We start from the raw sequence: 12595 nt of genomic DNA, 5'->3' as shown, positions 1-12595 counted from the left end.
AGGCCTGGGACCCCCTCCCCTCCCGGGATCCCCCGGGATTCCCCACCCCTCCCGCACCGCCGGGGACCCGGCGGGCTTGGCGCGAGTCCCTGCCCGGCACCCTGGCTCTGCCCGCAGGTTGGAGGAGCCCGGACCCCGCCCTAGGAGCCACAGCCCGGCAGCGACGGCGACTGCAGTCGGGAGGTGAGCGGGAGCCGAGGAATGGTGGCTGTGGCCGGGTCTTGGCGCAGGCAGGGAGCAAGATCTCGGGTGCCGCGGTCGGGGAGTCTAGCAGTAGGGCGCGGGACAAGAGTGGAGGTTTGGGACCACTCAGGAAGGAAGTCTGGGCGAGGGTGCAATTTTTTCTGCATCCAACCCCCTGGCCTGTCCTCATATCTTTCTCAAAGCACCCTTCGTCTTTCCCTGGGAGTTTGGCCTCTGCACCATGCCCGCAGCCTTGGGAGGGCTGGGGTGGCCTACTTTCCTAGGCCGACTGTGACTGGGGTGAAGATGGAGCTGAGTCGGCCCGCACATTCCCCTGCTTCCAGGTGCTCTCACCATTATCACCCACTGCCTCCATCTCAGCCTCTTAAAGGACCCTTCTCCTGGTTCTTGAGAACCCTGGTCAGGATAGGAGTGGGTCAGAGGAGTCATTCTAGAAGGTTCCTGGGCCAGAAAAAGTGTTGGCATGTTAGGAAAAGGCTGGTCAGAGAGTAGAAGGGAGAATTAAGCCTTAGAAGATATGTTTGGGGCAGTGGGGTAGGAAGGGGATAATAGTATCTACGGATTAATGGGAGAGAAGGGAGGCTTGATGAGATAGAAGGTGGAGGTAAAACTGAGATTTGGAGGTAGAGGAAACCTAGATATAAAGGAAAGGGAGGAGTCAGTAGAGAGGGCCTGCAAACTTGAGGCAGATGACAAATGTCGTGAGTGTGACGATCATTTTTAGGGAGATATCAGGTGTTCTAAAAAAGAGACAGCCCATTCCTTTGTCAAAGTATCTCTAAATAGGATTACACAATTTCACATAATGGTAGAGTATTCTATATATCTATTAAAATCAACAAAGTACAAGTTTTTAAAAAGATAAAACTATGTTTTTAACTACGCAACCACCTTAGCATATTGGTAACAGCACATTGCAAGTGTAACAGCCTGTCTTATGTTATCCAGTGTACAATCTGCTCAACTTTACCTTAAAGTGAGCAGCTTCCCTTTTACCTGGGGTCTTGTGAACTGGGGATGGTTTCTTCAGTGGTGTAGCAAGAGTGCAGTGGTACAACGTGCCTTTCTCCCCTGATTCTATGGCACTAATCCTTTTATTTATAAACTAAGATGACATAAAAGTATAAAGCAGCAGTTCTCAACCTGTAGGTCGCGACCCCTTTGGGGGTCGAACGACCCTTTCATAGGGGTCTCCTAAGACCATCAGAAAACACATATATAATTACATATTGTTTTTGTGATTAATCACTATGCTTTAATTATGTTCAATTGTAACAATGAAAATACATCCTGCATATCAGATATTTACATTACAATTCATAATAGTAGCAAAATTACAGTTTTGAAGTAGCAACGAAAATAATTTTATGGTTGGGGGTCACCACAACATGAGAACTGTATTAAAGGGTCGCGGCATTAGGAAGGTTGAGAACCACTGGTATAAAGGCTCTATCCTAGAATGAGATGAAAGTTTTGTCAGGACTCCTAATTACCAAATGTCCTCCTATCGCAGCATTCCTGTCCCTATAGTCACTGCAAACCATCTGTACCTTAGTAGGCAATACTAGACATTTCTACATTTTTGTAAGTGCCCCACTTGTTTCTATAGCCAAACATTCTCAAGCTTCCAGAAGACCTTTGTTGACCTATGTTCAATCCAATTCCACTCTTCCCATTTCAATTGCTTCTGTTTGATCCACTTTTAGCTTTCTTTTGTCAGTGGAATTTATCTCTCTATTGTCTGAGGTCTTTACAAAGGCCTAAGAAGCATTCGCTTGGGCCTATGGGCTCATGCTCCTGGTCATAGGAAGAGGAAAGCTTCTCTCTAACAAAATCTCCTTCTCATCCTAACACATCTCTGACCTCCTGCTGTTCCTGACACTTTTCAGGGTCCATGCTTGTGATTCTCAATGGAGAGTAAAAGCACAGATTCATAATGAAAACCAGCCCCCATCGGCCACTGATTCTCAAAAGACGGAGGCTGCCCCTTCCTGTTCAAAATGCCCCACGTGAAACATCAGAGGAGGAGCCTAAGAGGCCCCCTGCCCAACAACAGCCTGGTCAAGCACAGGCCTCCAGGGATGTGGCAGAGCCCACCTCTTGCAAGTTTCCAGCTGGGATAAAGATTATTAACCACCCCACAATGCCCAACACCCAAGTGGTGGCGATCCCCAATAATGCCAATATTCAGAGCATCATCACAGCATTGACCGCCAAAGGAAAAGAGTGTGGCAGCAATGGGCCCAACAAATTCATCCTCATCAGCTGTGAGGGAGCCCCTACTCACCCTCCAGGACTCCAGCCGCAAGCCCAAACCAGCAATGATCACAAGAGGACAGAAGTGATCACTGGAACCCTGGGACCAAAACCTGCAGCTACAGATGTGAATCTTCCTAGACCACCTGGAGCCCTTCTCGGGCAGAGATGGGAGAACTGTGGTATGTGGTCTGCAAAGCAAAGTGTTGAGGAGCTTAGCCTTTCCCCTTTGGTGGCAAAGACTGTAGTCAGTCATGTTGATGCCTACAATAGACAGGCAGGTATCCTGAACCAGGGGAAAGTCATTCTGAAACCTTGACCCAGATTCTTTGGGCACTATCCAAAGGGTTGTAATTGTTATTTAGGACTTCTAATTGCCTTCTTTATATTGGAAAAATATTTTTTTATTTGTTTATCCTTCCCTTTGACTATAAAGAAGTAGGAATCTTCATCTTAATAAAAGAGGACACGGAAGCATGAGGAGGAAAAGTGGTTTTCTCTGTGCAGATTCTCAGTAACTTTTTTATAAGGTTGCCTTGACTGATCTCTAAGACTCAGTGTGGCCAGATTGAAATGCACCTTGAACTATGCTCCTAAGTTTCTCATGAAATCCATAATGAGGCAGAGTACCTCAGGGCCACAGCATGTACGTATTCCCTTGTCGCTAAGGGTAGAGCTCTTGGAGAGGTGGTTCCCTAAGCACCAATTTCAATGGGCCTATGGGGCATCAGATCAGACAGTTAAGTGACATCTTGGATTATTTCCCCTCTAGCTGGCGGTGAGGCAACAGGCTGCACTCTTAACAACAGCTTGACCAACATCCAGTGGCTTGGAAAGATGAGTTCTGATGGCCTGGGCCCCTGCAACATCAAGCAAGAGATGGAGGGAAAGGAGAATCAGCATTTGGAGCAGAGTCAGGTCAAGGTGAATTGTTCTGTCACTCACGAGGGAAATCAGAACCCGTGCAGGGAACTGCTAAGAAGGGAAATGGATCAAGTGGCCTGTGCAGCAGAATTTCCAAGGGCTGATATTAGTACTCAGTGCAATTCTGTATAACTTTATTTTATTTTTTTAAGATTTTATTTATTTTTAGAGAGAGGGGAAGGGAAGGAGAAACAGAGGGAGAGAAACATCAATGTGTGGTTGTCTCTCGCACGCCCCCAACTGGGGACCTGGCCCACAACCTGGGCATGTGCTCTGACCAGGAATCGAACCAGCAACCTTTGGCTCATGGGTTGGCACTCAATCCACTGAGCCACGCCAGCCAGGGCAGATTCTGTATAACTTTTGAGCTATATTTTTGCTAGCGATATTTCTCCCCCATCTGCAAAATTTGTTGAGGGTAGATTCCTCTGACTTGCTGTATTCCATCAACACTGAGTTTAAGTACTCCACCCTTAGTAGGTACTCAGGAACTGATGAAGAGCTCTTAGTTTGGAAAGCCACCTAAACTTTAAAAGAGCCACCCAACAGTATGAAAGGAGTACAGCATTTTGAACCAGATAGTTTTCTTAGAAGATATATGGATAGAAAATAAAGTGAGTTAAATATGAATTTTTTATTTCTCCCCAGCGAAAGATGGGACAACTGTAATAGAACAACAATAAAAAAATGGAAAAAAAATTTCCCCAGCAGTCAAGATTGGTTTGACCCAATTGTGTGGCATAAGGTGGTTTTTCACAGTTGCTGCACACCTAGATTCTGTTGTTATTCCTTTTAATCATTCATTCCACAACCTTTCAAAGTGAAAATTTACATGGATGTGTGCATACATAAAAATTGAGCTGTTCACTTAAAACTTGTGTATGTGATAAAGTTATTTACATAAATATAATAAACTTATGTATATAAATATATTAAATAAACATATAAACTTATAATCTCAATATTTTATTTATTTTTTAAAGCTCAATATTTTAAAGTGTAAATGATCAGATACGTGCCTAAGATGTAGTCAAATGTGTTCTTTGCAGACATTTTTCTCTCCTATACTCAAATATTTCTCTCACATAAACATTGAAAGAAGATAGATTTATTCACGTCACATCAGGAAAAAGAATTGAACTAAGACCTAGGTCTTGGCCCCCATGTCTGAAAAATGGGTGTGGTTTTTGTGTAAAACCAATGTTTTAAGAATCATAACATATACCCAAACTTTCCTGAGAGGTTTCAACTACCAAAAACTGGACACTTATCTTTGGACAATATCTTCAACAAAACGAATGAAGACAGAAAAGTGGTTCTATATTGTCAGGACTGGACTGGATCATCTCTAGAATCCTTCCTAACTCTAAACTTTTATTCTATGGAACAGTGGTCTCGGAGGAGTTTATTTCTAGTGTCATTTTTATGGGATAAGAGGTTTCTCTAGGGAATGCTCTTCAAGGAGGGCTGTAGGAGGTCTTGTGAATTCTTTCATGTCATTCCCTTTTCTCTCTCCCTCGGGTTTCTCACAACCCTCAGGTTGAGGAGCCCCCAGAGGAGCCCCCAGGTACATCAACATCCTGGCAGGACTCTGTGTCTGAGCGACCCCCGTACTCTTACATGGCCATGATACAATTTGCCATCAATAGCACCGAGAGGAAGCGCATGACCTTGAAAGACATCTACACTTGGATCGAGGACCACTTCCCATACTTTAAGCACATGGCCAAACCAGGCTGGAAGGTACTGTGTTCCATAACAACCCAAGTTTATGTCGCTCTGGCCCGATTAGTTTGTCTACACAGATGTACAGCACTTTGTGTCCAGTGTGAGGGTGCATTAAATGCAAAGGAAGCTAGAACTATATAAACATCTGTATCTTTTGGATTATGACTTGATCCTGCTGAATCCTGGCAAAATCGTCAATAAGAACTCTGCGGCCACTGCGTCTGTCACTACCTAAGGTTTACTGGCACTCTTCAGTATAGCACTAAGCCCACTTTTATGCTACATTGAACAGCAGCTGGAGCCACTAAGTAGCTTTATGAAAAGATCTTTTAAAAACAATGCTGTATTTGAGTCTCATGATTCACTTCCTCTAATGTCACAATATTTCTAGAAGGCAAAGGTTTTTCTCTTCATTTTATTCATGGGAACACAGAGATGCTTGGGAGTCACTGTAGCTCACACTACAATGTCAGAGCCACAACTCAGGTCCTCTGGCAGATACTCAGCTCCAAGCCAAATGTTTTTTGTTTTGTTCTCCCCACAGCAGAACTTTTAACTTCACCCTTTTACCTCTTCTAAATTTCCTAGTTTCTTAATTTCTTTCCTCACCTATATTGCTATTGATTTTTTAAAATTTTTTAAAGCTTTTTAAATTTATTTTTTGGAGAGAGGAAGGAAGGGAGAGATAGAGGAAGAAACATCAATGTGTGAGAAAAACAATCGGTTGCCTCTCGCACACCCCAAACCAGGGACCTGGCCCGCAACCCAGGCATATGCCCTGACCAGGAATTGAACCAGCGACCTTTTGGTTCACAGGCCAGCTCTCAGTCCACTGAGCCACACCAGCCAGGGATGGCTATTGATTATTGCTTCACAGTCTCACTATTTCCAGGGCATTGACAGCTACCCGGTTCTTTAACACCAACCCCCAAAATGGCACTGGCCTTTATTCCCATAGGATAGAGGGGTTTATCGCTGAGGTGAACAGCTCTGCAACTTGGAAGTCAGGGAGAGAGTTGGACACTTGACAAAGCCTGTTACTGCATACAGTGGATGAGACCTGAGGCCGATTCCCCCTCAGGAAACATCCAGGGTGAAGCTAAAGTAGCCAATAACTGGTTGTTTCTTCTTTCAGAATTCCATTCGCCATAACCTTTCTCTCCATGACATGTTTGTTCGAGAGACATCTGCCAATGGCAAGGTCTCCTTTTGGACCATTCACCCCAGTGCCAATCGCTACTTGACCTTGGATCAGGTGTTTAAGGTGAGTGTCCTGATTGCTTCTATAAATGAGGCCAGAGTTGGAGATTGCAAATCCATCTCAAAAGGAAACAGTTGGTCCTTGTGCTGGTCTTATTTGATTAGGGGAGAGTTAGAAGTCAGCCAGCCCATGGGTGATTTGCATAAAGCTCACTGAATTGAGTATAGTTGACAAATAACAAATGAGGCACTTTAGTGCTAGACCAGGCCATGGAGAGGACAGCTTGGATCCAAATAAGAGGACTTCCTGGGGCAGTGTTTCCCTCACTGCCCTGTGGATAAGAACTGCCTGGGATGTTTGTTAAAATACAACTTCCCAAGCCTCTTGTCATGGGGCTTCTGGTTTTAAGCAGAGGGGGAAAAAAAAAGCCCTTCTTCAGGCTGGAGACCAGAAACTGAACCAGCAGAACAACTCTTCAGGAACAATTGTTTTCGGGTTTCAGAGTGCCCCATAACTGTTCTGCTGGGAGGGACAGTTGTCCAGCATGGCCCTCAGCATCAAGCAGCAATAGATGTTTTTCCCAATGTGGTCAGATTGACTGACCATGCTGGTGGTAACTTCATCTCATTTCTCTCCCTCAATGCCTGACCGCCACCAGCCACTGGACCCAGGGTCTCCACAATCGCCCGAGCACTTGGAATCAGTAAGAGTCTTTCCCTCTGGCTCGGGGCTTAGCCTTGTTTCCCTTTCACTGCTCAGCATGGCTTTAGTGGACAGGGATAAGCCTCAGCAGGGGAAGGGAGCCTGTGGCCCTGTGACTGCCAACCCTAAATGCAGAGCACCTGGAGCTTCTGGGCGTGAGGAAATTTGCCACTGCCGCCTCATCTCCCATGCCCACTTCTCCTCCCCCGCCTTCGGCATCATGAAGGTACACTCAGCAGTGTGGGTGTGGCAAGAGGACGTGCCACAAGCTTGGTGCGAGCAGCACCCACAGTGCATGGCATAGGTCTGGCAGGAGGCGATGTTTTCTTTCACTTTCACCCTGGCTTTCCTTTGCCACTCATAGAGCTACATGCTTCAGCATCCCGTGGGGGTGGGTGAGGACACATGGATGAAGTACTGGGACCTGCTACTGTACATCTCTGTGCTGTCCACCTTTCCCACTAACCAGGCTTTGGTGGCAGTGCTCATCTGCATCCTCCCAGAGCAGCTTCGGTTTCTGGGCTGTCAGGGAGCTCATTGCATGGGTACCAGAGCAGCCGGTGGGTTATCCCGCCTTCCCCCCCACCTTATTAACCCAGGTTTCTTTCTCTTTCTATCTGCCACACACAGCAGCAGAAACGACCCAATCCTGAGCTCCGCCGGAATGTGACCATCAAAACTGAACTCCCACAGGGCGCACGTTAGTATGGGAGAGTGGGCCTCAGGCTAACCCTTGTTCTGGGGGCATATCTTTAGGGGATCAAACTCCGGGATTCTGTACCTAGCTCAAAGGGATCTGAGTCCAGAGGAGAGCACAGCTCCTGGGACTGAGAAGGGATGTGTCCCTGGACCCCCAGCCCTCATTTCTCCTTATTTCCTTCTAGGGCGGAAGATGAAGCCATTGCTACCCCGGGTCAGCTCATACCTGGTACCAATTCAGTTCCCAGTGAACCAGCCGCTAGTGTTACAGCCCTCGGTAAAGGTGCCATTACCCCTAGCAGCTTCACTCATGAGCTCAGAGCTTGCCCGCCACAGCAAGCGGGTCCGTATTGCCCCCAAGGTGAGTGGCTTCTCTTTTCTCCTGAGGATTAAGTGCGTTGGACCTATGTCTTGCAACTGCACTCTACCAAGTGTTCCTTGAGAAGCTTATAAATCTAGTTGGGTAGATACGGCATAAAAACAAAGGAAAATTTAATAGCATTATAAAAGCTAAAAAGGAGTTTGGATTACAATATAAGTGTTGTCAGAAAGCCCATACATACCTGATGAGTTTGTAAGAATTCAAACAAGGTCATTATGATAGATGGGCTGGGATAGTTAAGAGTTTTCAAAGGAAGTAGGTCTTAGAAGAAAATGGATTTGGGTAAACAGACAAGAGGGGAGAGAGTATGGAGGCAGGAAATGCCAGTTTGTAGCCAGTAATAGTGGAGTGAACTGGTCAGCCCAGCTTAGGGTTTCTCAGCCTTGGTACTATTGACATTTAGGACTGGATAATCCTTTGCTGGGGGTGAAAGGGTGCTGTTCTGTGCACTGAAGGATGATTAGTGACATCCCTTGTCTCTCCCCACTAGGTGCTCCCCACTAGATGCCAGGAGCACCTCCTCACCAACCCGTGTGAAAATTAAATTAAAATCTCTCTAGACATTGCCAAATGCCCCAGGGGGAGAGGTCGCCCCCGGTCAATAAGCATCAGGGGTCTAGTTTGAGAGGAAGGTGAAGAGGGTAAGTTAAGACCATATTTTGATGGGCTACCAAGTCTGGACCTAACCCTCTAGAGATGTTTTTGTGAGCAGGAGCTGACCTGTAACAAAGTAGGGAAAGGCTCCACCCCCTTCACTGAGATGGAAATAGAATGGGTTTAGAGACTTGGGTTTGCTTTTTTTTTTAAATATACATGAAATGACAAATACCATCATATATTATTTTATATGTGTACATTAATACGATTGTAGCATGTATATTGTTATTGTTTTCGTGAAGTCTTTTCCCCCTTTTCTTCTTTTTGCTTCCCCTCCACTTCTCCTCCCCCACCTTCACCCACATTCCCGTGCTCCTCAAGATAACCCACATTGACAATTTACTATGCTTGCTTCCATTTTTTATCCATGCTTAGTTATAATAGACATACATCCATAGCCATAGCCATTTTATATGTACACACACAACACACATTGAAAATGGGATTATATTACAAATACTTTTCTGCCTCATGGAAATTCTTCAAGTCACTTGGCAAAGCTCTAATTCATTGTCTTTTAATGGTCACATAATATTCCATGGTGTGGCTATGCCATCATTTTTCCAACCATTCCACTTTTATGGGCACATTTTGTTTCTAGTTTTTTATCCCTATGAACAACATTGTAATAAATATCTTTGCAAGTATTTTCTTACGAGTGCTTTTATTTCTGCGGATTAGAGGTCCAGACATGAGGTTGCTAAGTAAAGAGGTATTTTAAATTTTATCAAATGTTCCTAGATTGCTTTCCAAAAATTCTTTGATAACTCACATTCCCATGAGCAATATATGACAAGACCTGTGTCTTTGCTAGCAATTGGTATTAATCTTTTTAATATTTGCCCATCTAATGTGCATAAAATTATTTCATATTTCTTTGCTTATTTGTAAGTGTGAGTATCTTCTTGTTTTGTTTGGCTGCTTGGGATTGTCACTGTTAGATGCTTGTTTATGGACATTGCCTGTTTTTCATAGGGTTTTGTTAATGATTTGTGAGAGTTCTTTGTTATTAAAACGTTAACCTTCTGTCTTTTGTGTTGAAGTTTTTTTTCTTTTACTTCTATTGTTTGTTTCTTAACTTGGTTTATAGTTTCTCTTGCCACAGTAAGGTTTTAAATTTTTATATAGTCAAATATGTCTCTTTTCTCTCTTACAGCGTCTGGGTTTCCAGTCTTGGTTAAGAAGGTCACCCCCACCCTCAGATTGTACATGTAGTCTCCTAGATTCTCTTTCAGGATTTGTATGGTTTTAATTTTTCTTTTGTCTTTATATATGGAATAAAATAGGCATCCAATTTTATTTTTTCTCAGATAGCTACGTATGCCAGGACCATATTAGATGCTCTGTCTTTTCCCCCTGTAATTGAACTACTACCTTCATCATATATTCTTATATGTGATAGTTTTTAAAACTTTAAAGAGAGATTTAGTAGCAGCATGTCACTTATTTTGGTCATCATCTTGTGTCCCCCTGGTGACTGGGTTGAATCTCGAGGCTTCAAGCGCTCCCTTTCATCTTGTCCCTGCTTCCCTTTCAGGTGCTGCTAGCTGATGAGGGGGTAGCCCCTCTGCCCACTGCAGGGCCAGTGAAAGAGGAGAAGCTCCTGCTTGGAGAAGGGCTGTCTCCTCTGCTTCCAGTTCAGTCTGTCAAGGAGGAGGAAGTCCAGCCCGGAGAGGAAATGCCACACTTAGGGAGGCCCATGAAGGTGGAGAGTCCGCCCCTGATAGAGTGGCCCTCACCATGCCCATCTGTCAAAGAGGACCTGTCCCAATCCTGGGACGACTCATCCCACTCTCCCACGCCAAGACCCAAGAGGTCCTACAGTGGACTCAGGTCTCCAGCCCGGTGTGTCTCTGAAATGCTTGTGATTAAACGGCGGGAGAAGAGGGAGATGAGCCGGTCTCGGAGGAAGCAGCACCTACTGCCTCCCTGTGTGGATGAGCCCGAGCTGCTCTTCTCAGAGGCCCCTGGGACTTCCAGACGAGCCACTGATCTTGCTCTCCCCTCCGAGTCTTCCGTGCCTGCCTCCCACTTTGGCTACTCCCAGGAGGAGGGAGGACCTTTTAAGACGCCCATTAAGGAGACGCTGCCCATCTCCTCCACCCCAAGCAAGTCTGTCCTCCCCGTGACCCCCGAATCCTGGAGGCTTACACCCCCAGCCAAAGTAGAGGGGCTAGATTTCAGCCCAGTACGAACCCCGCAGGGCGCCTTTGGCCCACTACCTGATGCCCTGGGGCTGACAGATCTCAGTGCTACCCCACTGAAAAGTATCCCCCTCTTTGACTCACCCCGAGAACTCCTCAATTCTGAGCCCTTTGACCTCAACTCTGACCCATTCAGCAGCTGTTGCCCCTCAGATATGGAAGTCCCCAAGCCAGGATCCCCCGAGCCACAGGTTGCCAACCTTTCAGCCAACCGTTCCCTGACAGAAGGCCTGGTTTTGGACACAATGAATGACAGCCTGAGCAAGATTCTGCTGGACATCAGCTTCCCTGGACTGCAGGAGGACCCTCTGGGCTCTGACAACATCAACTGGGCTCAGTTCATTCCTGAGCTGCGCTAGGGACCCAACCTTACCCTTGCTGCTCAAGCTGTCCACACTTCTGGGCACTCATGGAGCTGAGCCATCCAAGGCCTCTGAGTAAGGACAGCAAGCAGGGACTGTCCACTCCTCTAGCCCCCAGTTATGCCAAGGCAGACATCATTGCCACAGCCGCCACTAGGCCCTCTGCAAGCATCGAGGCCCTGGAGCCTGGACTCTGTGCCATCCTATGCTCCCCTAGAGAACCTTGATTCCTCACTCTCCCTGCGAGAGCTGAAGTGTGGGCATAGCAGAAACAAACATGAAAAGAGATTAGGAACTCCAAAACTATTTGCATTCTTACCCAGCAGTCTCACCTTCCCTGCTTCTTGCAGGGTGCCCTTGTAAATAGTATATATCCTCCAAACTATCCTCTAATTTTAAATGTAAGCTTATTTCCTTAGATCATTATCCACAGACTACCAGAATGACAGGGGTTTCAGTTTGCTTCTGTTCCTTGCTTTGCTTCTAGTTCCTAGAGAAGGGGGTGCCTGCAGTGCAAGGTTTCCTCCAAGCCCAAGGTACCTGCCTCTAGTTCTTTACTGTAGGCAGGCAGACAAGTATGTCTGCTTGCCAGGGACGCTCTTACTGCCCTTCCCATCTCCCCATCTTCCCAAGCCAGCTTTCCTGCAAGAAGAAATCCTGGTAAAAATGTCTTTTGTAATAACATCAAGAGTTGAATCTGGGGTGGGGAATGGATGCATCTGAAGCAGAGTGTGCTTGCCCAGATGTGCACCTTTGATGTTTCTCTGATAACGTCCCTAATTATGCCAGAGAGTCTAGTACGGACGAGAACTGGGCCCAAGGCCTGAGAAGGCTAAAAGGGCCCTGATCTGCCTGGCTTCTTTAGCATGCTCCGTAGCTTTACAAAAAGCCACCTTAGGCCCCAGCTGACCACATGCATGTGAGCCAGCTCAAGAACACTACTGTAACTACTATTCAATAAAATCCAGGGTGGAAATGTTGATCTCTGTGGTGTGTCGGTGTCTGGTCCCAAAGGCATAAGGAGGATTGGGAAAGAATGTGGGTGATCATGATGGTAGAGCAAGGCCTGAAGCCATCATGAAGCACCTGTACGTGTAAAGGGCTTTAGTGTGGATCACCACCACACCCTGCACAGGCACAATCTTTCTAGCACAGAAATTCACAGCTTTCCCTTTACTTGTCTTGCACAGCCAGTCCCCAAAAAGAGGAAGGAGGACACAGGGCAGACCTCCCAGAATATTAGGAAAGGATGGGCCCAGTTACAGGTGCCTCATAA

At 46.1% G+C, this 12595-nt stretch overlaps 1 protein-coding gene across 4 annotated transcripts; it reads left to right on the top strand.

Moving 5' to 3' along the window:
• The first annotated feature begins 28 nt into the window (after nt 1-28).
• Nucleotides 29-12299, top strand: FOXM1 (forkhead box M1). Of its 4 annotated transcripts, XM_090273845.1 has the most exons (10): nt 29-183; nt 2094-2642; nt 3233-3384; nt 4924-5127; nt 6248-6376; nt 6972-7016; nt 7646-7715; nt 7900-8075; nt 9910-9993; nt 10291-12299. In XM_090273845.1, exons 2-10 carry the CDS (start codon nt 2141-2143, stop codon nt 11314-11316), a joined length of 2388 nt encoding a protein of 795 aa, XP_090129971.1. In that variant the 5' UTR covers nt 29-183; nt 2094-2140; the 3' UTR covers nt 11317-12299. The 4 variants fall into 4 exon arrangements, with proteins under 4 accessions (XP_090129971.1, XP_090129968.1, XP_090129970.1 ...); XM_090273842.1 differs by lacking the exon at nt 9910-9993 and having other exon boundaries at nt 7649-7715; XM_090273844.1 differs by lacking the exon at nt 9910-9993 and having other exon boundaries at nt 7900-7991.
• The last annotated feature ends 296 nt before the right edge of the window (nt 12300-12595 follow it).

Source organism: Furipterus horrens, unplaced genomic scaffold, assembly GCF_987537825.1.
Source record: "Furipterus horrens unplaced genomic scaffold, mFurHor1.1.pri manual_scaffold_4, whole genome shotgun sequence".
NCBI lineage: Eukaryota > Metazoa > Chordata > Mammalia > Chiroptera > Furipteridae > Furipterus > Furipterus horrens.
This window is presented reverse-complemented; position numbering and strand designations above follow the sequence as displayed.